This window comes from Mesocricetus auratus, unplaced genomic scaffold, assembly GCF_017639785.1.
Source record: "Mesocricetus auratus isolate SY011 unplaced genomic scaffold, BCM_Maur_2.0 Super-Scaffold_100038, whole genome shotgun sequence".
NCBI classification, from domain to species: domain Eukaryota; kingdom Metazoa; phylum Chordata; class Mammalia; order Rodentia; family Cricetidae; genus Mesocricetus; species Mesocricetus auratus.
In genome coordinates, this window is record NW_024429216.1 from 8,799,408 (window position 1) to 8,824,463 (window position 25,056).

At 54.2% G+C, this 25,056-nt stretch overlaps 2 protein-coding genes across 3 annotated transcripts in view; both read left to right on the plus strand.

Annotated features, from left to right (window-relative positions):
• The window catches only part of Hnrnpul1 (heterogeneous nuclear ribonucleoprotein U like 1), a 34,772-nt gene extending 23,657 nt beyond the window's left edge, over positions 1-11,115 (plus strand). For both annotated transcript variants that reach the window (XM_013125603.3, XM_013125602.3), the window contains exons 11-15: positions 4,910-5,078; positions 6,083-6,394; positions 7,400-7,689; positions 9,267-9,458; positions 9,965-11,115. In XM_013125603.3, coding sequence (XP_012981057.1) covers positions 4,910-5,078; positions 6,083-6,394; positions 7,400-7,689; positions 9,267-9,458; positions 9,965-10,081 — 1,080 coding nt within the window. In that variant the 3' untranslated portion in view covers positions 10,082-11,115. The remainder of the gene's footprint in view (positions 1-4,909; positions 5,079-6,082; positions 6,395-7,399; positions 7,690-9,266; positions 9,459-9,964) is intronic.
• Positions 11,116-13,299: 2,184 nt separating this feature from the next.
• On the plus strand, positions 13,300-22,346 carry Ccdc97 (coiled-coil domain containing 97). The gene is made up of 5 exons (XM_005086595.4): positions 13,300-13,468; positions 18,012-18,464; positions 19,316-19,585; positions 19,848-19,977; positions 21,410-22,346. Exons 1-5 carry the CDS (start codon positions 13,420-13,422, stop codon positions 21,528-21,530), a joined length of 1,023 nt encoding a protein of 340 aa, XP_005086652.1. The 5' UTR covers positions 13,300-13,419; the 3' UTR covers positions 21,531-22,346.
• The last annotated feature ends 2,710 nt before the right edge of the window (positions 22,347-25,056 follow it).

A 25,056-nucleotide genomic window follows, 5' to 3' on the forward strand; every position in this document is an offset into this window, starting at 1 on the left:
GTGACTAGCAGTGGTGGTTGGTAACTAGCAGTGGTGGCTGGTGACTAGCAGTGGTGGTTGGTAACTAGCAGTGGTGGCTGGTGACTAGCAATGGTGGTTGGTAACTAGCAGTGGTGGTTGGTGACTAGCAGTGGTGGCTGGTAACTAGCAGTGGTGGCTGGCGTCCTGAGAAGGACATCCCCAGGAAGCATGTTGTCTTCACATGCACTGAAGGTCCTGCACAGACCATTTGGGGACAGCATATGCGTGCTTTTCACTGTCAGCCCTGTCAGAAAGGTCCACTCAGCCTTCTCTGGAGATCCTTGGCTTCTCTACTTTGTACTGGAAAATGAATGCAGGACCTTACAAGTACTAGACAAGTGTTGTTCCGTCAAACTATTTTCACTGCCCCCCAACCCACTTTGCCCTACTCTCCTTGTTAAACTACTTTGGGATTTTAGTCTGTCTATGCCCAGTTGGACTAACTGTTCTGAGAAGCCACATAATTGTGTTACTACCCTAAGGTTCCTCTTCTGGGGTCCCCAGAAAGAATTCCTTGTCTGTCGTTTTCTCGTTTCACTGGGCAAATCAAATTAGCACACTCAGCATACTGTGTGCCGTTTCTGCCCAGGGTTCAGCCAGCATGAGGTAGAGCTGTGCCCAGCCTTCCCACCCTGTGCTGTTTGGAGCCCAAGTCAGGACTGGGGCTGTGCCAGATTGCCTGTGGTCTTCAGCCTGCTGGCCTCGCAGAGGGAATGCACATCGGGCCATAAGATCCAGGCCAAGCATAAAGCAAAGGCTCCTACCCTCCGAAGTAAAGAACACAGTTCTCTAGTTAACCCAAGGCTGGGTGGAGCCAAGGACTAAAGCTCTAGGTCAGTGAGGCCAAGAACCTAAACTCTAAGAGTATGTTCCAGAAAAATTGAGATGATGAGAAAGAGAATGTTGTATGAATGTAAGCAGAGGTTTAGAACAGATCCTGGCATTGCCCACCCCATTAGCTGTGGCTGAGGGTTGCTTTGATAATATAATGCATGGCTATCTTAAAGAGACTAGCACTACATGCTGAGTCCACGTCATAGCCCTGCCGTTAGCTCTTCTGCAGCTGTTACATGTGCCAGCTTCTCCGTGTACTAGCCTGGTGAGACAGAGTAGCCAGGCCCCAGCCCCTGCGCTGGAATGCATGGGATAGGCACAGCTCTCATCCCGTCATGACCTCAGCAGCTTCTTCAGATATGTGTGGGCACCTGGGAGACGGGCATGTGGATCTCTGTGAGTTTGAGGCCAACCTGGTCTACATAGCAAGGTCCAGGATACCCAAGGCTGTTCAGAGAAACCCTGAAGTGGGAGGGAATAGATCTAAACTAGAGGAGAAACAAAGACCTCATGAAAGGAAGGACCCTGCCCTAAAGTCTGACAAGATTATGTACGGGTAACTTCCGAAGTAGCAGGATACTGGGTAGTTGGGTCTGTAGTGGGAACTAGGAAAAACCTTCAGAAGGTTAGGCTTGGGTCAAGATAATGGAAGAGCAGACCCTTGTCCTCGGAGCAGTGTAGACCGTGTTCCCGTGTGCAGGGGTGTGGGGGTAAGGAACAAGACTAAGAATGCCTGATTACTGAAAGCCTGAGGAGGAGCTGGGAAGCCACTAGAATGAGGTTTCTAGCCTGTCCCCAGGGTATTAGAGGGTCTAGAAACAGGATACACAGCAGGAGTGCTGAGTTCTAAGTGATAGCTGGAGTTGGGGGCTACACATTCTTTGGGAGCCTCCCAGGAGTGTGTCAGGGCCCATGTCAGGCTGCCAGTGATCAGCCAGGGCTGGGTACAACTGCTTTTCTGACTTAGTCTCACTTAGTCACACTCAGGACTTTGATTCTAGCTAAGCATGATGCTGCATGCTCAAATACTAGCACTCAGGAGACAGGCAGGCCCATCTTAGAGTTCCAGGCCACCCAGCTGCATTGTGAGACCCTAATTCAGAATACAACCTGTGGTTCTGGGCCCACAACTGTCCATGTTGGCAGGTGCCACGTTTTTTTTCTTGACACAAACCTAGGGCTAGAGTAGAGCCCCAAAGTAAACTGCCTCTTGTTGGCAGGCACTGAAGGGGAGTTTCTTTCCCCACCCCACTGTCCCCAGAGCCTCAAGCCTGCTTCGTGCCTGGTCTCAGACCAGTCCTCTCCCTATGTGTGTACGCTCCATCCACTGGGATTCACCTCACTCTACCCAAAACAAGCTTCCTTTGCCAGATGTGCTCCTGGGGAACCCAGCCGGGCTGCTGCTGCTGCCCTGTGGAATATGACAAGAAAGAGCAGACAATCAAAGCAGTAGGCCTTTTTGAAAGAACTCAGAATGTCACCAGAAGTCACCAGCTGTGTCTGCTATGTCCTCGTGCCCTCTGTCCAATCAAGCCCCTACCACGTTCCCTTCTGCCCCACTTTCTGGGGTTAGAGGTAGTCTGCAGCTTGAGAACAGACTCTGGCTTCTCTCTTGGAGCTAGTTGACATCCTCCAGCATTGTGGTACTGGGGGAGCAGGAGCTGGGTGGTGAATCTCCATCTGGAAAAGCTGACTTGGCTGTTCTTGTCTCCTAGCAACAGCCCCAGAGCCCCCAGAGACCAGAGAGTGTAGGGCTTGCCCCAGGGCTCTGACCTCATTGTTTGCTTTGGCAACAGCCACCAGAAGTTCATCCCTTTCCTCCAAGAAAGCTGAGATTTGTATGGCTCCCCTTTCTTCCCCAAGCCCAGAAAGCATCAGGGAAGAAGATACACTCTTAGAACTGTCCTCGTTCCTTGTCCTCGGTACTTCTTTACCAAGGAGTCCTCGGTACTTCTTTACCTTAGAGTCACACCTCATCCCAGGCAAATGTCAGCCACTTGTGAGTCCAGTCTACTCTGCCCCCTCACCCCTCTCATCTTGTAAAAGTACAGGGATTGGCCCTTTTGTCGGGGTTACTCCTCTCTGTCCCTTTGGAATTTTGACAGGGCAAGTGTGCATTGGCAGACTCCAGAGTGGGTTTGTCTTTGCCCGCCCAGGTTAGAGGAATGGGAGCAGGGTCATTTGTGGGCGCCAGATGTAATGGACCAAGTAATCAGCAAATAGTATGGACGCGATGCCCTCTCGGACTTTTGTGTCAGGGGGAAACTTAATAGTTTTACTGAGGGAAGCTTTGCTTTTAGTGTTGGTGCTGAGAAGGAGTGCAACGGCAAGGACCTGGCTTTACCGCTGTAACTCTAACTTGGCGTCTTAGGATCGGTTGCCACTCAAGGCCACAGTACGTGGGTGTCCGCCTCCCACCCCTTCTCTGCACTTCCCTCAAGCTCTGGGAGTCAGCCTGTCTGTAGGTTGGTCTTGGGGAGCTTGTTGGTTGAGACCCAAAACAGCTGCACCCACAGTTTGGATCTCCTACCGCTCTGTCATGGCGCCTCAGCCTCTGCCACCCTGAAAAAAAGATCCCTCGTGCCATCTGGTGCTCAGTGTGACTTTATCCTGGGGTTTGCATTGGGAAGCCTCTCGGATGACTGTTGGCCGTATGTTGAGATGTCCACCCTGTGTGCCGCACGCCAGCAGGAGGGCGCAGTGACCCGGTCTCAGCTGCAGTTGGCGTGCAGGCTAATAGGGGACTTGTCTGCAGACTGGGATTCTCAGTGGCACAGCGGGGTTTTCTCACGCAGCTCCTCCTCCAGAGCCTGTGCTCGTCTGCCCTGCCTCACTGTCTGTCCACTTGGGAGACTGCTGCAGCTCAACCTTCCCTTTGCCTCAAGTCAGCATCAGGGTGTAAACACCCACAGCACCCACCCAGTGACGACCGTTCTCAAGTGAACCAGGGCCCAGAGCTTTAGCTGACATGAACGTATTCCATCTTCACGGTAGTGGGCCTGAGGCTCTCATACTGTTTGCCCTTACAGGGTCAGAAAGAAAGTACAAAATCCAGTCGTTGGTTTTACAGAGAAGCAGGCTGAAGCTCTGACATCGGGCCAGGCTCTGCCAAGCTACACCTCTCTTCAGGGCGTTTCCTGCCTGAGAGCTGCCACTCAGACTTTGTCGTGCTTTCTGTTCATCCTCCCATTTAGTCCTCCCTAGCCTGGCAAAGGACTTGACTGGCGCATGAACGTTGTTGTTGCTGCTCTCATTGCATGTATCCTGCCAACGCCTGCCCAGGAGGCAGCTGCGCCTCGGAACAGCACAGGCTGTCAGTCTGTCGCTCTCCTTAGATAGACTTAGGCATAAGGCCAGTGTTTTAGACGATCATGAGAGGTTTAAGGTGTTGACGAAAGCAGTTTACACAGTGTCAGAAAGACGAGTGGGTTATGTCCTTTCCATGGATGGACTGTTAAAGAGAAAAAACACTAGGCAGGACATGGTGGCACACACCTTTAATCCCAGCACTCAGGAGGCAGAGGCAGGCGGATCTCTGTGAGTTCAAGGCCAGCCTAGTTTACAGAGCGAGTTCCAGGACAGGCTCCAAAGCTACACAGAGAAACCCTGTCTCGAAAAAACAAAAAAACAAAAAAATTCAGAACTATAATGCTGTAATATTGTCACTCGGGCTGAGGCAGGAGGATTAGGAGTTCCGAAGAGTACATACAATAGATTTCCTGTTCATATTAAGCAAGATAAAAGGAGTTCAGCAAATGTCCATTGGAAGCCCAGTGTTGTCTCTGAGAATTCTGGCTGATGCTGGGTGGTTGGAGAGGTTCTTCCACGTCTGAACATTTTACTGCAAGCACATAACCCTTTGAGAGCAGGGGGAGGACCCGTGAGCTGCGGGGCTGGTGACAAACACCAGTAACAAGGAGAGCCTGCTCTTGGGAGAGCAGCTGTGTGTTTCCTAAGTCACTTCATCTGGGCATCACTTCATGTGTCGGTCGGGGCGGTCCCTGTACGCCTTTCTGAGTGCTGCCTACATAATGCCCTTCTTACCTCCCCGTAGACTAACGTTTATGGGTCAGCCCAGAGACGGAAAATGAGACCATTTGAAGGCTTCCAGCGGAAAGCTATTGTAATCTGTCCGACTGATGAGGACCTAAAAGACCGCACAATAAAGAGAACTGACGAAGAAGGAAAAGATGTCCCAGATCATGCTGTCTTAGAAATGAAAGGTAGGAACAAATGCTCCTGGGGCCGTCTCAGCAGTGTCCTCAAGAGCGAGGACTCTTTATACACGCATGCGCGCGCACTCACACACACACCCCAGCTCCTGATGATTCTCTCTGTGGTTTCTCTTTGTACATACACACACACACACGCACGCACGCACGCACACCCCAGCTCCTGATGATTCTCTCTGTGGTTTCTCTTTGTACACACACACACACACACACACACACAGCTCCTGATGATTCTCTCTGTGGTTTCTCTTTGTACACACACACACACACACACAGCTCCTGATGATTCTCTCTGTGGTTTCTCTTTGTACACACACACACACACAGCTCCTGATGATTCTCTCTGTGGTTTCTCTTTGTACACACACACACACACACACACACACACACACACACACCCAGCTCCTGATGATTCTCTCTGTGGTTTCTCTTTGTACACACACACACACACACACACACCCCAGCTCCTGATGATTCTCTCTGTGGTTTCTCTTTGTACACACACACACACACACACACACACACACCCAGCTCCTGATGACTCTCTCTGTGGTCTCTCTTTGTACACACACACACACACAGCTCCTGATGATTCTCTCTGTGGTCTCTTTGTTTCTGTTTTGTCTGTCCCATCACCATGTATGCGGGAGCAGGCCCCTGGTCTCAGTCTGGGAAGAACTTTCAGGGTAGATGGGATGGGTGTCATGAGGGAAACTGTATGTAGAGACCCAGCCGAAGGCCTGCACTATCTCCCGCCTCTGGCACACAAGAGGGGCGTGGCTGCGCTTGCCACCAGAGCCCCTTAAGGTGAGGCTGGAGGGACCGACGTCCTCTTTGGTAAAGGGAGGGAATCGGTTAGCCCCGCAAGCAGTTGTGGGGTCTCATCACAACCCGCGCTGTTGACTCCGCTTTCCTTCAGGGCTCCTGCCCTGAGGGTGAGGAGGGCCAGGTGTCAGAAGGTGCTGACCTGCTCTCCCCACTTAACTTCCTCCTAGCCAACTTCACTTTGCCCGATGTTGGGGACTTCCTGGATGAGGTTCTGTTCATCGAGCTCCAGCGAGAGGAAGCAGACAAGCTGGTGAGGCAGTACAATGAGGAAGGCCGCAAGGCCGGCCCACCCCCAGAAAAGCGCTTTGACAACAGAGGTGGTGGCTTCCGAGGCCGTGGGGGTGGTGGCGGTTTCCAGCGTTATGACAACCGAGGCCCGCCCGGAGGCAACCGAGGAGGCTTTCAGAACCGGGGAGGAGGTGGCGGAGGCGGCGGTGGAGGAGGAGGAGGCGGTGGCGGCGGCGGCAACTACCGAGGAGGTGAGACGTTCCCTCCTCCAGCATGCCGTTCCAAGGCCAGGCTGTGAGGGAATCTCAGGAGCCTTCCCACTGCCCGGCCTCCCAACAGCTGCTTGTGAAGCCCTTGGCCCATTTGCACGGGACAGTGCTGTCTCTTGTTGGTGCTCCCATCTGACCATGTGCTCCTCTGAGGAGTCTTGGGTTCCATCTCTAGATCTGACAAAGGGCAAATACTAGGACTGCTTTTGGTTTAAAAGCAGATGGAGAATGTTTCTTAGTGCTTAGAGCAGTTAATTTGCCCATGATCACACAGCTAGGTTGAGCTGGGAGTCTAGTGAGCTAAAGCCCAGATTCTTAGTAAGTAGTGCGGTATCTGAAATAAAGTATCGTCCTAAGTTAGCAAACGTGGCGCTGGGGGCTGGCGCAGTGGTTTGCAGAGGGCTCAGGTTTGGTTCTCGGCAGCCACATATGACGCGTGCACGCGTGTGCACACTCACTCACTACATGTGTGTCTTTGAAACAAAATTTCCTAAAAAAGAAAGAAAAGCAAACATGCCCTAGACCTTACTTCAGTAAGGGACTTTGACCGCATGACCCCAAATGTGTAGACAAGGAAACAGCTCAGCAAGGGCCCCCTGCCGAGCCTCTTTTTGGTTTGTTGGGGGCTGGGGTTCAGGTACAAAGGCTCAGGAGAAGCCATTTGGCCAGCCTTTGAGGACTTCTGTTAGCACTGCATAGACTCGCTTGCCGCTGCCTGCTGGTGCTTAGCATCCTTCCCGAACACCCTTTCTAGTTTGGTGAACAGCTGTGTAGAGCTGGACACACCCAAAATAATCTGTGCCTCGCCAGCCCACAGTCCAGAGGAAGACACAGGCCTGTCTGCAAGCAGCAGCTCTGGGGGTTGTGTCAGGGCAGGGACGAGGAAGTGTGCCAAGGGCCTGGGGAAGCTCAAACGGGTTGTCTGCATTCGCCTGCTGTAGTGAGCTCAGCGTTGTAGCCTCTTACACGTGTGATTTTTCAATGCAGGTTTCAACCGCAGTGGAGGCGGTGGCTACAACCAAAACCGCTGGGGTAACAACAACCGGGATAACAACAACTCTAACAACCGAGGCAGCTATAACCGGGCTCCCCAGCAACAGCCACCGCCACAGCAGCCACCACCACCACAACCACCGCCACAGCAGCCGCCGCCGCCACCCAGCTACAGCCCTGCTCGGAACCCCCCAGGGGCCAGCACCTACAACAAAAACAACAACATCCCTGGCTCCAGCGCCAATACCAGCACCCCCACAGTGAGCAGCTACAGCCCTCCACAGGTGAGGTCACGTGTGTGTCGTACGCTCTTCCCTGCAGCCTGTCCCCCTTCCCCTTTGACACTCAGCGGGGTCCAACACTAGACGTGGCTAGACACACACCACTGAGGTCAGTAAAGTCACCGCTTGCCCATCATGGGAGGCTAGGGTCCCAAGCAGCTCCAGCTAGTTCCTAGAAAGCCAGTGCTGGGCTCTACAGTTCTATGAAACCAGAGCAGTCTTTTATTTCACAGCCATTTCCTGGGACCTTTTCCATGCCAGGGAGCCGCTGCCAGGAGCAGTGTTTCCTAGCTGCCATCTAGCCAGAACATTTCCTAGGAGCTTGGCAAGACCCCATATGGACTTTGTGATCTTGGACAGACAGCTTAACCTCTCTGGTCCCTGTGTTCCCATAGAGGACCAGACATGACTGGAACTCACTTACGAAGTTAGTCATTTATAGCAGTGTGGCCTTGACCCAGCAACCTCACTGAGATTGACTTTTAAAGTTTATTGTTCTGGGTCATGGTGGTGCATGCCTTTAATCTCAGCACTGGGAAGTTTATAGAGAAACCTTGTCTCAGAAAACCAAAAAAATTTTTATCATTTAAATTTATGTTATATACGGGAATGCTGTGTGTGTGTGTGTGTGTGTGTGTGTGTGTGTGTGTGTGTGTGTGTGTGTGTGTGTGCGCGCGCGCGTGCGCCCTACATGTCTGCAGTGCCTCCAGAGAGTGTTTAGTTCCTTGAAACCTGAGTTACAGACAGTTGTATGTCATTGTGGGCACTGGGAACTAACCCCAGGGCCTCTAACAAGAGCAAGCCAGTGCTCTTAACTACTGAGCATCTGCCTAGCCCAGCTAATGGAAAGAATGCCAGAATTGCTAATGAGATTGAATGAATGAATGAATGAATGGTCCATCCACCCTGTACATAAGAAGCTCTTTAAGCTCTTTGTCTTAGTGTTTGTATTGCTGTGAAAAGATGTCCTGGTCACAGCAACTCTTACAAGAAGACATTTAATTGAAGTGGCAGCTTACAGTTTTAGAGGTTTAGTCCATTATCATCACGGTAGCATTCGGGCCGAGGTGATACTGGAGTAGATGAGAATTCTGCATCTTGTAGACAGCAGGAAGTCACCTGTCACACTGGGTATCCTGAGCATAGGAAACCTCGGAGCCCACCCCCATAGTGACACACTTACTCCTACAGGGCCATGCCCACTCCAAGAAAGCCACACCTCCTAAGAAGAGTGGGGGACAATTACATTCAAACTACCACACTCTACGTAACTTGTGGCTACTGCTCTTCTCCTGGAATCTCATGGAGAACCACTGCCACATTTACCGAATGCCTAGCACTTTGCGCAGACGCTTACTGGCCGTCCGTGATAGGCCAGAGGCAGTGGCCGTGCCGAGACGGCTTTATGAACCGAAGCAGGGTTAGAAGTGCCATGTGCCCTGCTGCCCTGGGGTCCCAGAGCTCAGGCCTAGGGTCTGCTGCTGCCTGACCCATCCCGCACATTAGCAGTGGCCTTTGTGGGGAGCCTGCCTCCATGCCAGTGTGTGCTGTCTGTCTCATGGAACGTTTGTCTCTCTCAGCCTAGTTACAGCCAGCCGCCCTACAGCCAAGGAGGCTACACCCAGGGCTACACCGCGCCTCCACCTCCACCTCCACCACCACCTGCCTACAACTATGGGAGCTACGGCCCCTACAATCCTGCCCCCTATACCCCACCACCACCCCCCACTGCCCAGACCTACCCTCAGCCCAGCTATAACCAGTATCAGCAGGTAAGTGCAAGATGGACCTCCCAGTGGGCCTTCTGGAAACATTCTTGTGTGTGTTCAGACTTGGTTTCCTGCCTATTCCTGAAACATGGGTGACTGCTTGCCTCGAGCTAGTGATCTAAAGCTTTTGGTAGACTGAGTCCCATGGCTAGTAAGTAACTGGTGTGTAGCCACTGGCCCCCAGTGCAGCGAGCCACCCTGGCTGAGCTGAGTTCTGCTTTGGCGCTGTGGTGAGGGGTGCCAAGTGCTAGTCCAGGTTGGTGCTGGGGCCACCACATCTGCAAAGGACAGCCAACAGCCAGGAGACCAGGACTGCATTCCCTGATTGCCCGTTTGGGTGCCATCGGGTGGACTGCATTCCCTGATTGCCCGTTTGGGTGCCATCGGGTCAGCCCTTACCTTTGCAAAGCACTTGGCTTTCGTCAGAGGGCCCATGTGCTGCGGTGAGCCATGCGGGCGCAGGGGCAGTCTGAGCGGGAGATAACCTGATGCTCTCCCTCTCTCCCCAGTACGCCCAGCAGTGGAGCCAGTACTATCAGAACCAGAGCCAGTGGCCGCCCTACTACGGGAACTACGACTACGGAGGCTACTCGGGCAGCACACAGGGGGGCACGAGCACACAGTAGCCGGTGCTGGCGCCTCCGGAGGCCGTGCCGCGGCTTCTACAGCGCCTGCCGTGGCCCCTTCCACCCCCCTTGAGTCCTGTGGTGCTGGGGACAGAGTTATCCCAGGGCTGCCTCCTAGCCCACTTCCTCCAGAGGGCTTCTCCCTTCGTGCAGGCCAGGCGTTTTTCTCTGAATTCAAACAGGCAGCCGTGACCTTTCCCTCATCTGTGTCCTCCCTACTTTCTCCTCTCCCTGCCTTTTTGACTAATGAAGCCTCCTCTCCTCTGGTGACCTAGAGAGGCCACAGTGACTGGGGAGACCCCGCCTGTCTGCCCTCCCCACTCTGCTTTAGCCCCTTGGCTTCCCAGACTCATGCAGTTGCTTGTAAATTCTTCCAGGAGCTGTTTTACTGTCTACTTTTCAGGATTTAAAAAAAAATTTAAAAATTTTAATAAAAAAAAGTTTAAGAAGCAAAATGCATAGGGAGGAAGCAGTGACGTATTTTTGGTAATTATGCTTTTTTTAATTTCTAGAATTTGTTTTTACTGTGGGTCAGCCATTGATACTTCATCAAATAACTACTTCTTTGCTGAGTTCAGGTAACCGAGGAAGAGCCACACCCTCGAAACAAGCAACAAAATCACCTTTAACCTAACTTTTTATATGATGTCTGAGTTCCCCATAACTTTGCACACAAGCGTCTGTGTTCTGTTGGATTGTAACTTTTTGTATTTGGAGAGAGTGTGACTATTGAACTTGAAACCTTTTGCTCCAGGAGTCTTGGTAGTTTCTGGTGGGCTTAAGTGGGTGAGAGGGTGAAGGGAAGGTGGGGGGTGGGGCAGCCTTCCCTCTAGACGCTAAAGTTCCTCCACCCCCTCCTCCCTCCAGTGCTCCTCGGGGTACCAGACCTAAAGTTTTACAGTGGTCCCTTTGACTATTCTCACTTCCCTTTACCCGTGTTTTAATTGGAATTTAGCAAACTGCACTTAAGAAATGTTTTACGCTGTTTTGTTTTAGTTTCTTTCAATAAATGACATGGCACCTCCTACCAGGAAGGAAGCAGGGTTGAAACCCTGAAGTGTTACTGCAGTTGGCCGTTAATTGGGATGGGAGGCCTTCGACGGGGTTTTCACTCATTCATTCAAACAAAATGGTTCTCTACCTCACACAACCCAGCTGCTTTCAGGACAGATAGCTGGGACCTGGAAGGAAGAGACCAGGCTGGTTCAGGGCCATCCTTCCCTGGGTGTGTTGTCTGGCCTGGCCTGGGGGCTACTCTCAGGGCGGCTTGCACTGCCTCCCCTGGAGGTGTTGGCCACTTACTCTGTCACCATCCTGGACTGTATTGGGACCCTGAGCACTGCAGGGGTGGCCCTGGTCCCTGTCTCGGGTTCCCCTCCAGGGAATACATCCTTGTAACCAGTGACAATCCCAGGGTTGAGAGAGAGAGGCCCTGGAGTGATGGGAAGGCTCTCTTTGGAGAAGAGGAAAGTAACATGAGCTTTGGGGTTGAACTCCAGCCCACCATGTCTCCTGGATCCCTCTTTCTGTGCCGGCTGCTTTCACGTCTGATCTGCTGTGCGCAGCTCAGCCCAGCCCCTAGTCGGAACTGGGGAGTCTTGTAAAGGGACACAACCTACCAAAAGAAGAGCTAGGGGTGGTGGCATGCCCAGTTCCCTGAGGCTTGCAGTTACATAAACTGCAGGGACAGCTCAGACCCTGTCTTCAGAAGCAATGAGGACTATGTATACTGTTCACAGTGCACCAAGCCCTAGGTTGCAACATGGCCAAAGGAGGAGGAAGGCTGAGTAGTTAGTTATAGGGTTGAGGAGGGATCATGTCTGCCTAAAAGGCACCTGTCAACTTGTGGGGTCCTCAGTGTCCCTAGTCTGAGAAGTCCTGCTCTTGCAGGTGCGTGCTGGGCAGCAGCGCCCTCTGCTGACCACTCGTGATGGAGCTGAGTCTTTTCCACCACTCTGGGAAATGCTAATACAGTTCTTCCTCTTCCGACTGTTTCTGGATTCATCTCCAGCTTCCTCATTATGCTCTCCAGTTCCTTTCCTTGGGTCCCTTCCTCAAACCCTGTAGGCTCCAACCACTCATTTGGGTTAGGAAGCCCTCCGTGACGTGACACTGATGACCATGGCCTCACACACCCTCTTTATTTTTTGCTTTCTTGGGACAAGGTTTTGCTACAGCCCTGGCTGGCTTAAACCTCAAATGATCTCCCTGCCTCTGCCTCCTGAGTACTGGATGTCCCGACCACAGTGAGCCATTACAGTATCTAGTACTGCTCATGCCAGCCATACTATCTGAAATACTTAACTCCCCGTCATCCCTTCAGGTCTCATCTGGGCTCTGCATCCTACCTAAGAGCCTCTAACCTAGCCTGTGGTGGGCAGGTTTCCTCCTTGTTTAGAAACAGGAAAGTCGCTGGGCGTTGGTGGCGCACGCCTTTAATCCTGGGCAGAGGCAGATGGATCTCTGTGAGTTCTAGACCAGCCTGGTCTACAGAGCAAGTTCCAGGACAGCCTCCAAAACAATACAGAGAAACCCTGCCTCGAAAAAAAAACCACAAAAGTCCTTTCCCTGACTTCACCTCATGACAGCCCCAGGCTGGATGTAATGATAGAAGCAAGTCAAACCTTACAAGGGTGGGTGAGGTGGGTCGGAGGTCAAAGATGGGTTGCCCAGCAGGGGTAGGCACATCTTTAGTCCCAGTGCTCAGCAGGTAGAGGCAGATGGATCTCTTGAGTTCGAGGCTAGCCTGGTCTACACAGAAACCCTGTCTCGAAGGGGGTTAAAAATGCTGGCAGTCTTAACGACTGAATTCTATCCCAGGAACCCACCCCCATAAATTGTCTTCTGATCATGTAAACATGCATTATTTTAAAGCTAAAAAGCAGCCGGGCGGTGGTGGCGCACGCTTTTAATCGCAGCACTCGGGAGGCAGAGGCAGGCGGATCTCTGTGAGTTCGAGACCAGCCTGGTCTACAGAGCGAGTTCCAGGACAGCCTCCAAACAATACAGAGAAACCCTGTCTCGGAAAACCACAAAAAAAAAACTAAAAAGCATACTCGAGAATCCACGCGAGGGCCTGGAGTTACAGCAGCGAACAGAAGACACACGGTCCCCGATGACTTTCCAATTTGAGAAGACCCATCCGCTCGACCGTTTTCATGCCTGACTGTGAGGGCGGGACGACGCATGCGCAGAGGGACGGGCCACCTTTGACCCGGAACTTGGGTGCTCGGGTGCCGCTCCAGTGTCGCTTGCATAGCCGGATATGGCCGCGAGTGCTTAAGGTCCCGGCTGTCTTCCGGAGCCCGCTGCGGCGGTTAGTGGGTCGGAGATCAGGGATGGAGGCCGTGGCAACCGGGACGGCGGCGGAGAGGAAGCCCGACGATGGTGAGCCACTGGCCGGGCGCAGGCGTCGGGGGGGCCCTTGCGGTGCGACCTGGAAACGGCTCCGGCAAGCGCTGCGAACTCTAGGAAGTGTGACCTCGCTTTACCGGCATTTTCAGCCCTTGGTCCACTTTGAGGTCAGGCTGTCCGGCCTTGGGGCGGGTGGACAGTTCCCTCCGTTTTCTTAGATCCCCTTTCAGAGTCTCTTACCATGCCAGCGCCTCAAGCAAATGTAAACTTCTCCCCTGAGAACGCTTCAGCCTCAGGCGACCTCTCTCCAGTTACCCGTTTCCTGTGCCAGCGTGAGCTTCGCTGTGTCCCAGGCTAGCTCTCCTCTGGTCCCGTGCAAGCTCGCCGTGTCAGACCCACAGCTCCCATTGCATTGAAACTCTCCAGCCGCAGTGGGGTGTGTGTGTGTGTGTGGTGTGTCGGTGTGTGTCTGTATGGTGTGGTGTGTGTCTGTTGTGTGGGGGGGTGTGGGCTGTGTCTGTGTGTATGGTGTGGTGTGGGGTGTGTCTGTGTATGGTGTGGTGGGTGGGTATGGTGTGGTGGGTGTGTCTGTGGGGGGGGGTGTGTCTGTGTGTGGGGGGGTGTGGGGTGTGTCGGTGTGTGTGGTATATGTTTTACGATCTCCAGATATGATGGCTCACCCTGTAACCCCAGCACTTGAGAGACCCAGGCAGGAAATTTGCCTTGAGATTACAGCCAGCCTGAACTACATAGTTCCAGGCCACAAAGTGAGGCCCGTAAGGTGAGGTCCCCACCTCAAAATAAATACATTAATGTTTTCTGTATCTTTTAAACTTCTGTTTGCTGGGGCCTAAGCCCTGAGCCTTATGAATGCTAATTATACTTGCTACCACTAAACCATACCTCCAAACCTAAAGAGAGTCTGGGACGTGACATGGTATGAGAGACTTAGAATCAGGAGCCTGAGGCAGGAGGATGGAAAGTTCAAAGCCAGGGACCAAGGATGTAGCTTATTGTTGGAATGCTTGTCCAGCATGCCTGAAACCCCAGGCTCAGTCCCCAGCACCACAGAAACTGTGGAGCACCCCTGTAGTCCTAGCATTCCCAAGAATGTTTATCAAAAATAAATAAATAGAAAGCCTTTGGCCCTTATGATAGCTTTATAGTTGGTTTTTTTGGGGGGGGAGATTGTTTTGGGGTTTTGTTTTGTTTTTCAAGACAGGGTTTCTCTGTGGCTTTGGAGGCTGTCCTGGAACTCACTCTGTAGACCATGCTGGTCTCGAACTCACAGAGATCCGCCTGCCTCTGCCTCCAGAGTGCTGGGATTAAAGGCGAGCGCCACCACCGCCTGCCCAGACTGTTTTCTTACGGTATGGCTTAGAGGAGTCAATGCTGTTGATTTTGTACCCCCACCCCCCAATCCTGGCGAGCGTGCTTTATGAGCTGTTACGCTCTGGTTCCTCCCTGATTCTCAGGCTGCTCCTTCTCAGCCTTTTGCATTATTTCTCATGGCTGCTACATTGGATTACCAGAAAATGGGTGTTTAAAATGAACATAGATGAAATCTAAACTCAGTATTACCAGACAGGAATAGTCAAGCCACAAGGCCAGGCTCCCTCGCAGGCTCTAGGCTATTCCTCATCTCTTCCAGTCAGAGCCAGCTCTGGCGCTTGCTGACCTGCGTCCACGGCGCTCAGTCTCTGCTTCCCCCTCATGGCACCTAAGTGTGTCTGGTCTTCCTCAGTCACCTTTGTAGTATCATCATCATCATCATCATTACTACATATGAGGTTTGGACTGCATGCATATCTGTGCGTGGTACCCACAGAAGCCACAAGAGGGCATCAGATCCCCTGGAACTGGAGCTACACGTGGTTGTGAGCTGCAGTGTGGGTGCTTGGGATCAAACCTGGGTCCCCTGGAAGGGCAGCCTTAACCACTGAGCCGTCTCTCCAGCCCTTCCTTGGTCTCTTACTGCAGTTAGGACATTTAATCCAGAATAATCTCTCAATTTTTTTTTGTTTATTTATTTTTTGTTTATCGAGACAGGGTTTCTCTGTGTAGATCTACCTAGCTGTCCTGGAACTCACTCTTCTTGTAGACCAAGCTGGCCTCAAACTCACAGAGATCCGCCTGCCTCTGCCTCCCAAGTGCTGGGATTAAAGGCGTGCGCCACCACTGTCTGGCTAGTGTCTCAATTTTTAAAAGCCTTAATATAATTGTGTCTGTGGAGAGACACCCCCACACACCCTGCTGTTACAGGTCCCAGCAGTTAAGAAGTGTCTGCCTTTGGATGACCGAGTTTTAGCTTTCACGGGCATGCCCTCCTCCAAGATGCCCGGTGTCGTCTGCTGTGTGGTCTGTCTGCACACACTCCCCTTCACCCCATCCGTCATTTCCCTCTGCCTGGCTCTGATGACATATGTATACATATGCCTGCCTGTGTGTATAAAACCATGTCTCCAGCTCTCTGGGGGGAGCCCGGAGGCCCATGTCCCAGCATTCTATAGATACAGCCTCTCCAGTGTCCCCGCACCCATGGCAGCTTCCTTAACCCAGCCTGTTTCTGCCTGTGTCCCTGTCTCAGGGACAGTTTGGCTGTCCTCTAGGCTGGACCTTCCCCAAGGCTTGTCCATTCAAGCATCCTCCAACCGCGTGACCCCTACCCTAGTTCCAACCTCTCCTGCTTCAGTGGCTGAAACCCAGCATCCATACCCCGCCCTCCCCCCCCAGTCAGTTATCTAAAAGTAGCACGTGGTTCTCCCATCTTCGCTTTTCTCCTATTGGCTGAAGTTCTTCCTGCCTGTGAAACAGCCCCCACTGGCTCAGCCCAGAGCCTGTCTTTGCCTGGATTGTCTGTATCTGCCTGGATGCCCCCTCCCCCGGGGGCAGGGGCTATAGGAGTGCTCGTAGGACACCCCACACTCCTGACTGAGGGCTTTGTATGCGCTTGAGGATGGGCAGGGGGGTGTGGGGATGCATACAGGGAGGTGGATCATTGCCTCAGTGACCGTTCTGTTGCTGTGAGGAAACGCCCTCAGGGAGCGGCACTAGTAGGAGGCGTGGTCTCATTGGAAGAAGTGTGTCACTGTGGGGGCGGGCGTTGAGGTCTTTCAAGTTTCCCTCGGTGTGACAGTCATTTCAATGTCAGCTCCAGCACCACATCTGCCGGCACGCTGCTGTGTTCCCGTATGATGGTAATGGACCGGACCCCACCCCAAACTGTCCGCCAGCCACCCTTAGTTAAATGTTTCCTTTGTAAGAGTTGCCATGGTCACGGTGTCTCTTCATAGCAATAAAACCCTAAGACAGACCCTGTGACCAAGGAAACTCTTATAAAGGCAAGCATTTAATTGGGGCTTGCTTAGTTTCAAAGTTAGTCCATTGTCATCCTGGGGAGTGTGTCAGCATGCTGGCGGTACTGGTGCAGGAGCTGACAGCACATTCTGATCCGCAGACTGATAAACTCCCTCCCCCAGTGACACACCTCCAACAAGGCCACACCCGCTAACCCTTCTGGTCCTCTCAAATAGAGTCACTCCTGGATGATGAAGCCTTTAAGTGTGTGAGCCTACGGGGGTCATTCTTATCGGCCACCGCAGTCACTGAACAAGTTAGGTGATGACCAGGAGATGGGCACAGTCTGGAGTAGCTTGGTAGCACAGAACTCAATTTCTCAGCACTCCAGGTTTTTCCATCAGTTCAGAACTTGCCTGTTTTTATCTTGTATGCGTAGGTGTTTTGTCCATGTGAATGTCTGTGCACCCCAAGTGTGTATTGCCAGGGAGGCCAGGAGAAGATGCTGTGTCCCCTACAACTGGAGACACAGTATACGTATGTGGCGGGAGCCGAGCCGGGTCCTCTGGGAGATCAGTGCTCTTACCTGCCGAGCCATCCCTCCCGGTGTCGCTTCCTGGCAAGCTCTCCGTCGCCCTCCCCTTTGAAGCTGAGCTGTCCCCACATGGCCACCTGTCCTTCCTGGATCTTCACTCAGGCACGCTCTATCGTCATCATCACCATCATTATTGGTGGTTTTTATTTTTTATTTATTTATTTATTTTGGTTTTTTGAGACAGGGTTTCCCTGTGGCTTTGGAGGCTGTCCTGGAACTCGCTCTGTAGACCAGGCTGGTCTCGAACTCACAGAGATCCGCCTGCCTCTGCCTCCTGAGTGCTGGCACCAACACCCGGCTGGTGGTTTTTATTTTTATTGTTGTTGGCTTGTTTTTTTTTATTTTTGAGACTTAGCCTCGCTGTGTAGTCCTGGTTAGCCTTGAATTTAGAGGTTGCCTGCCTCCGAGATGAAAGGCGCCGGGATTAAAGGTGTCCTGCTTGTCTTTTTGTTTATTTTTACATAGCCAGGGAAATGCATGCCTACCATGTTCCCTGCTTTCGTTCATTGCTTGGGTCACTGACCTCTTGCTCACCATGATCTATCTAGGGCCTACAACATTCCCCACAATGCAGTGGGAGCTCAATAGATGTGAACGGCGCGCGTCAACAGCCAGCCACTTCCTGCCCAGGCCCCTCCCGACAGACACCGTTAGCCTTTAACTAAGACTCCCCTTGACCCGCAGACTGCGTGGAGCCCAGACGTGCGCACTGGGGGGAGCTGAGCCCGACTCCTGTCCCATCTGTGTCGCAAGACAAGGAAGCAAAGGAGAGTGCGCCAGGCGTCCCCAGTGGTGCCACCTCCCAGGCTGAGAGTCCCGCCGTGAGTGCCATGTTGCACGCCATCGCTGCCAGCCACCTGCCTGTGTGCAGCCAGCAGCAGGGCGAGCCCGACCTGACAGAGCGTGAGAAGGTGGCCATCCTGGGCCAGCTGTACCACCAGAAGCCCCTGGTGTTCCTGGAGCGCTTCCGCACAGGCCTCCGGGAAGAGCACCTGGCCTGCTTCGGCCACCTGCGAGGGGACCACCGAGCCGACTTCTACTGTGCCGAGGTGGCCCGGCAAGGCACTGCCCGGCCCCGCACCCTGCGCACCCGTCTGCGTAACCGGCGTTATGCTGCCCTTCGAGAGCTCATCCAAGGTGTGGGGGATGGTGGGGGGGGGGCAGATAGGGAGGAAACGGGGACAGAAGCTGAGGGACAGTGACAAGATACAGCCGGGCCGTGGTGGCGCATGCCTTTAATCCCAGCACTCGGGAGGCAGAGGCAGGCGGATCTCTGTAAGATCGAGGCCAGCCTGGGCTACAGAGTGAATCCTAGGGCAACCAGAGCTGTTACGCAGAGAAACGCTGTCTCAACAAAACCGAGAGAGAGAGAGGAGAGGAGAGGGGGCAGGGTACAAATGCAGGAACCCAGAGAAATCCTTGGAGGTGAGTTCTGAGACTGGTGGGTGGACAGGGTCAGAATTCAGCAGAGTCTCACAGTATAGTGCCCGGGCTGTCCTTGAACCCAGATTCCTCCTACCTCAGCCTTTCAAGTGACGGCAGAAGTGACATCTTAGATGGCCGTGGCTGAGGATACCCTACAGAGCATTGTGATAATCAGGTGTCCCTAAGGACTGGGTGTTCCCATCGTCACACCATGCAGCAAAGGCGCTGTTGGAAGCCAGGGAGGGGCACAAGGCCACCTTGTACAAAATGCTGGTGGAGCCCGTGCAGGAAGAGCCCGGTGTAGCCTTTCACGCCCCTGGCTCGGGAGGCAGAGGCCAGAGGCTCTCTGAGTTTGATGACGGCCTGATCTACAGAGTGGCTCAGGCCTGGGTACATGAACATGCTCCGCCCCAGCTGTACTAATGTCCCACAGGACCTCAGGCATGTGCAGGCGGCTTTATCATGTACCTCAACTGCATACATGTTACGAGCAGGTCACTCTCTTTTGCGCATGCCTGGGTACGCGTGCCCACGCCCGCCCACCTTGCTTCGTTCCTGCACAGGAGGAGAGTACTTCAGCGACGAGCAGATGCGGTTCCGGGCCCCGCTGCTGTACGAGCAGTACATAGGACAGTACCTCACACCGGAAGAGCTCAGTGCCCGCACGCCGGCCCCCCAGGCCCCCAGGCCCGGCTCCCCCAGCACGCCGGCCTACCCACTCTCCGACCTGCTCTTCCAGTCCTACCAGGAACGAGAGCTTCAGCAAAAGCTGCTCCGGCAGCAAGAGGAGGAGGAGGCCTGCCTGGAGGAGGAGGAGGACAGTGATGAGGAAGGTGAGGGCGGCAGCGGGACACCCTGCCCCACGCCTGTTCCCGTGTGTGCCACCTGGCTGGGCCCTGACCTGTGACGATAGACACCTCTGCCCTCACCCTCCGCCCTGCCATCTCCTGACCACTGCGGCACGCGTGGCATCCCCATTTTATCCAGTGTGCACCCCAGGAGGGCAGGCATTAGGCTGTCCGGATAGCAAGGGGCTGGGCACAGGACAGTAGCTCGTCAGACGCCCTCAGGTCACCGTCCTGGGTATCTCCACAGACCAGAGTTCAGACAAGGACTCGGAGTCCTGGGTGCCCGACTCGGAGGAGAGGCTGATCCTGCGGGAGGAGTTCACCAGCCGCATGCACCAGCGATTCCTGGATGGCAAGGATGGGGGCTTTGACTACAGGTGCCTCCCCTTCCCAGCCCAGCATCCGTGGCCCTGGACCACAAGCAGGCCCCTGCCCAGCCTCAAAGGCCCTCCTTGGTGGTGCTGGGGGCCCCTGGAGTAGGGTGCCGCCGTGGGTCCTGGTGGTGTCAGTCAGTGCAGTCAGATCGGTGAGGGTTGATGGCCAGTGACACGTGAGCCGTGACCATGAATAGCTTCAGTGGAACAGGGGTCCTGGTTACCACAGCTATGCGGTCCATGCTGGCATCCCACAGATCTGCAAGCAGTGGGGTTCATCCGCTGCCCGCTGGGGCCACCGAGGCTGAGTAAAATGTGCCATGGCACCTGTGGGCCAGCCCTGCTACTACACTAGGTAACCCCAAGGACATCAGGGGTGGGGACCTAAACCTTGGCAGCCGTAGGGCAGCAGAGATCCAGATGTGTCCCACAATCAATTTCCACTCCTGTGTGCCTTGTGTGTCCAGACTCCAGAGTTAAAGCGAGGGATGGGCGCAGCCGATTCCCTGCCTGAAAGAGGCCCCTCCTACTGGGGGGAGACCGCCCAACTTCCACTGGCGGTGGAGCCCCGAAGTGGGGGTGTTGTCAGAGCCTCAGTGGGTGGCATCTGAGATCTGCCTAGAGGGAGGATGAGGGACACAAAGGACACCAGTGCCAAAGGAGAGCTGAGATTTATTTACTAAGGGTGCTCACCTTTAACCCCAGCTCTCGGGAGGCAGAGGCAGGCAGATCTCTATGAGTTCGAGGCCAGCCTGGTCTACAGAGTGAGCGCCAGGATAGCTAAGACTGTTACACAGAGAGACCCTGTGTCACAGCATACATGTGGCGCAGTAACATATATGTACGCAAAATGCCTGTGCACAGAAAATAATAGGGAAAAAGGCTACCTTGGTGACTCAGGTCCACATAGTGGACCTGGGGTGGCTATGGGGACAGTTAAAGTGCCACATTGCCCTGCAAGCTGAGAAGCTTGCAGGCCCTGGTGTCCTTACAACTTCCAGTCTGCAGAGAAGCCAGTGTTTTGGGTTTTTTCTTTTCTTTGTTTTTCTTCTTTAAGATTTATTACATATACAGTGTTATGTATGTGTGCCAGCAGAGGGCACCAGATCTCATTGTAGATGGTTGTGAGCCACTGTGTGGTTGCTGGGAATTGAACTCTGGAAGAGCAGGCAGTGCTCTTAAGCCCTAGGCAGTCTCTCCAGCCCCCAAAGCCAGTGTTTTTATGTGGACTGATTGGGAAACACCTCTTTTGGATTCCAAAAGGCCCAGCATTCCCCAGGGTGTGTGTCTTGTGTGTCCAGACTCCAGGGTTAAAGCGAGGGATGGGCGCAGCGCAGCCGATTCCCTGCCTGAAAGAGGCCCCTCCTACTCGGGGGAGACCGCCCAACTTCCACTGGCCTTGGAGCCCCTGCCCTGACAGCTCCCTTCTCTGCAGCACGGTGGATGACAACCCTGACTTTGACAACCTGGACATCGTGTCACGGGATGAGGAAGAGCGATACTTTGATGAGGAGGAGCCCGAGGATGTGCCCAGCCCAGAACTAGATGGGGACTGAAGGCTCCACCCTTCAGCCGGTGACACACCGTGCCCGTCCGTTGCAGGCTGTCTTGGTGACTCGGGCCATCAGGGCAAGCCCCTAGGCCTGGCACTCCTCAGACAGTGCCCCCACTTCTGTTTATGGGGTTCCCACTCTTCTCCCGGGGACATCACTGCCCCGCCCCCCAGCCCACCTCTGCCTTTCTCTCTGCCGTAAGGTTTGCTGTGTAGCGCCAGCTAGCCTGTTGATGGCTTTGTAGCCCCGTCTGGCCTGAAACTCCGGCCTCCCGCCTCCCACAGGCAAATCGTGCCTGGCCTCCCAGTCTTGCTCTTACTACCTCTCCCCTCAGGCCACTGTCCCCTCCTCTAGTTTCCAAGGTCTCTAACTTGTGCCCTTCCGCCTTCCTGTTATGAGTGCTGTGCCCACAGTCTGGTGGCTGCAGCCTCTGGGCTTCTCCATCTCTGCCCTACACTGGCCACCTCTTTGCTTTCACAGAGGACCCATCTCCTCTGCAGCTCCGTTTCTGTCTCTCTCCTTGCTGTCTGTCCCTCTGTCTCAGCCCTTATGGCTCTGTTTCTCTATGTCGTGGTCTGTCCCCCCCCCAGGCATGGCAGAAGCCTGAGACTTCCCTGTGGGTAGGGGGCGGGGGGGGGGCACCCTGGCTCAGAACGCTGGCAGAGTCAGAGCTGGGGGCCACAGGGCCAGCCTGGGTGTAGGAAGAATTTGAAGGGGACTTTCCCCTACCTGCCCCCCTTCCCAGCCACAATTTTCCTTTCCTTCACTTCCTCCCTCTCCCTCTCCTGTTTACACTCTCCAAATACACATAGGCTGTTATCATGGGTCTTGAGTCATCTCTCTCACACACAACCCAGCCTGCCCCAGTATCCCTGCCTCCAGCAGGCCACAGGGCCCGCCCCACAGAGCCCCCTGCTGCCCTGGGCTAATGAGAGCCAGATGGCTGCCTGTGACTCAGCTGTGGCCTGTGGGAACCCAGACGTCCTACCTTCCCATGCCCCACACCCCGCCCCAGCAGACAGAAGGGACCTGCTACTGTGAGCATGGGGCTAGCATGTCGGAGCCTGAGGAGCCAAGCTGCTGAGACAGTCGGAGCATTCTGTTCTGGCCGTGGCTGCAGGACCCTCAAAGCTGCTTGGTAGACCTGAGGTCCTGACCCCCGGGGCAGCTAAACTCACCTGAAGAGCTACTGGGGGCAGAGGTGTTCGTGCTCGCAGAAGCTTGAAAGCTGGAAAGGTCCTCAGCGGCTCCCCCTGGGCCAGGCTGCCTGCCGCACTCACGCAGTGACAGCTCCTGACAACTGCCACTTGTCACAACCCATGGAAGCAGCCCAGAAAGGCCGTGCACACCCGAGATCACCTGGCCTCCCAGGCAGAGCCAAGACTGGAACACACTCCTCCTCCACACCGCTCGGCCAGTCAACCAGCATGTGACTGGACCGTGGAGGAGATGGGAAGACAGAATTCCTTACATGGGAGAGTGCGGAAGACGGCATGTGTGTGACAGGCTGCTGCGGCCTGGAGGACTGCTGTGAGCCCCCAACTGGCATCCCACCCTGGGACAGGAGCCAGGAGTGCTCTTGGGGGAGTTGTGTTAAGTATTGTTGGCCGGTGTTCCGTCCGATTGTTAAATTTCTTTAAGATAGAAAGGCTGCCACCATCAGTTGGTTACATAACTTTAAAAAGAGCTGAGCCGCACAGCCATTGAGTCAGTATCTGGGGTTACTCAGATGGTTGAGTCTGCAAATGAGAGGCCGAGGTGGAGCCTGCCACAGGGCTGGGGATTAGATGAGGAGACAGAGGAGGGGCAGACAGCAGAGGCACACCCTGCCTGAGCAGCCCCCATGGTGGTGGCGCCTCTGTCTCTGATCTGGGGATGGGGTGGGCGGAGAGGCTGAGTCAGGGAGGGAGAGCCCCTGTGCGGGCATCCGGCCCACACCTCCATGTCTCCTGTCTGGCCTGCCCTGGCCTGGTCTCCAATGGCTGCTGCTCTGTCCCCGTGCCTACCCCCACCTCTCCGACTGCCTGTTCCCCCAGCCTCTGCTCCTTTCTGGAGAGGTCCCTGCCTGCCCCTTACTGTCCCCATTTCCCATGTCTCACATCCTGTCTCTGACTTCAATCCCTCAAACACGTTTCTCTATCCCTGTGTCTGTAGCCTGGCCCCCTCTCCCCCTGCCAACCTTCAACCTCAATTTTTCCTGTCCCTCTCCCTGCTGGTCCATCCCCTTCCCCGTCTGTCTCCCAGACCCTGGGAAATCCAGGTCAGAGCTCCAATGGTGGCCCCTAGGAACCTAAAACAAGGGGTCACCACCTCGCCCCCACCCACGAGAGGATGGCAAGGCTGCTGGCCCGTCTGAGCAGAAGGGAATGTCTGCTGTGGCCTGGTCTCCACCCCCTCACAGGACCTGCTGGGGCCGCCCCCGGGGCTGGGGCCCAGTAAACAGCAGCGGGCAGCCTGGGGATATTTATACCCAGCCTGGGCTTAAGGCCAGTGCCCACCACAGCCCCTGCCCTGCCCTCTGCCACAGCCAGCCCTGAGCCAGCGTGGCACCCGGCAGCAAGGGGACACCGCAGACAGGCTCCACTCAGCACAAAGGCTAACCGGCACTGGCCACATAGCAGCCAATGGCCTCCCAAGACAGGAAATTCCCTCCTTTGAAAACACCAGCACAGTGAAGCCCCGCCCCCCCATCCTAGTGTTGACACCTCCAAACTCTGAAAAGCAACCCATACGGCTCACTGGCTGAAGTCACCAGACCTTGTCACCTGCTCACAAAGGCCCACCTCCACTGGTCTAAAAGGACATGCAGGCCTCAGAGCCCAGGATGGTCTCTCACATGGTCACCGACAGTCAGTATGTTAATACGTGCTGGACTGTGAACAAACACACTAATCACAAAATGCAGCCCTCGGCTGGGAGTGTGACTTAGCTGGTACAATGCTTGCCTGGGGCTTCGTACTCAGTGCTGCATAAAACCTGTCCCGGGAGCACTCTACAGAGAGAAAGAAACAGGAGTTCAAGTTCAAAGCCAGCCTGGGCCACATGTGACCCTGAGTCTGGAGATGTGATTAATAAACAACTTCCCCTGCACACTTGAAGCCCTGCTTCTAACCTCAGCAGATAGTGCAGCAGTTAGAACTCGGCCTTTACAGCTCTTCCAGAGGCCCTGGGTTCGGTTCTCAGCACCCCTGTGGGGTAAGGCTCACTACTAACCTGTCACTGCAGATCCAGGGCAATCTGACCTCTGACCTCCACTGGAACCAGCACTCACATACACTTATCCCCCATATGCACAGCTAAAACTATTCAGCTAAATCTTTAAAACACACAAAATTGTGTAACCCACAAATCACACACAATGTACTAACATGCATGTACATCAAAAATGGCTCATATAAGAAATCACACATCTTGTGAGTTCGAGGCCAGCCTGGTCTACAGAGCGAGTTCCAGGACAGCCTCCAAAGCCACAGAGAAACCCTGTCTCGAAAAACCAAAAAAAAGAAAACACATCAGCTTTCAAAAAAGA

Bases quoted from the DNA above. Each gene is read 5' to 3' on its own strand.
- Ccdc97 (XM_005086595.4), top strand. From the start codon at position 13,420: ATGGAGGCCGTGGCAACCGGGACGGCGGCGGAGAGGAAGCCCGACGAT. The intron at 13,469-18,011 runs GTGAGCCACTGG...CTTGACCCGCAG, and splicing joins GGAGAGGAAGCCCGACGATG to ACTGCGTGGAGCCCAGACGT. The intron at 18,465-19,315 runs GTGTGGGGGATG...GTTCCTGCACAG, and splicing joins CCTTCGAGAGCTCATCCAAG to GAGGAGAGTACTTCAGCGAC.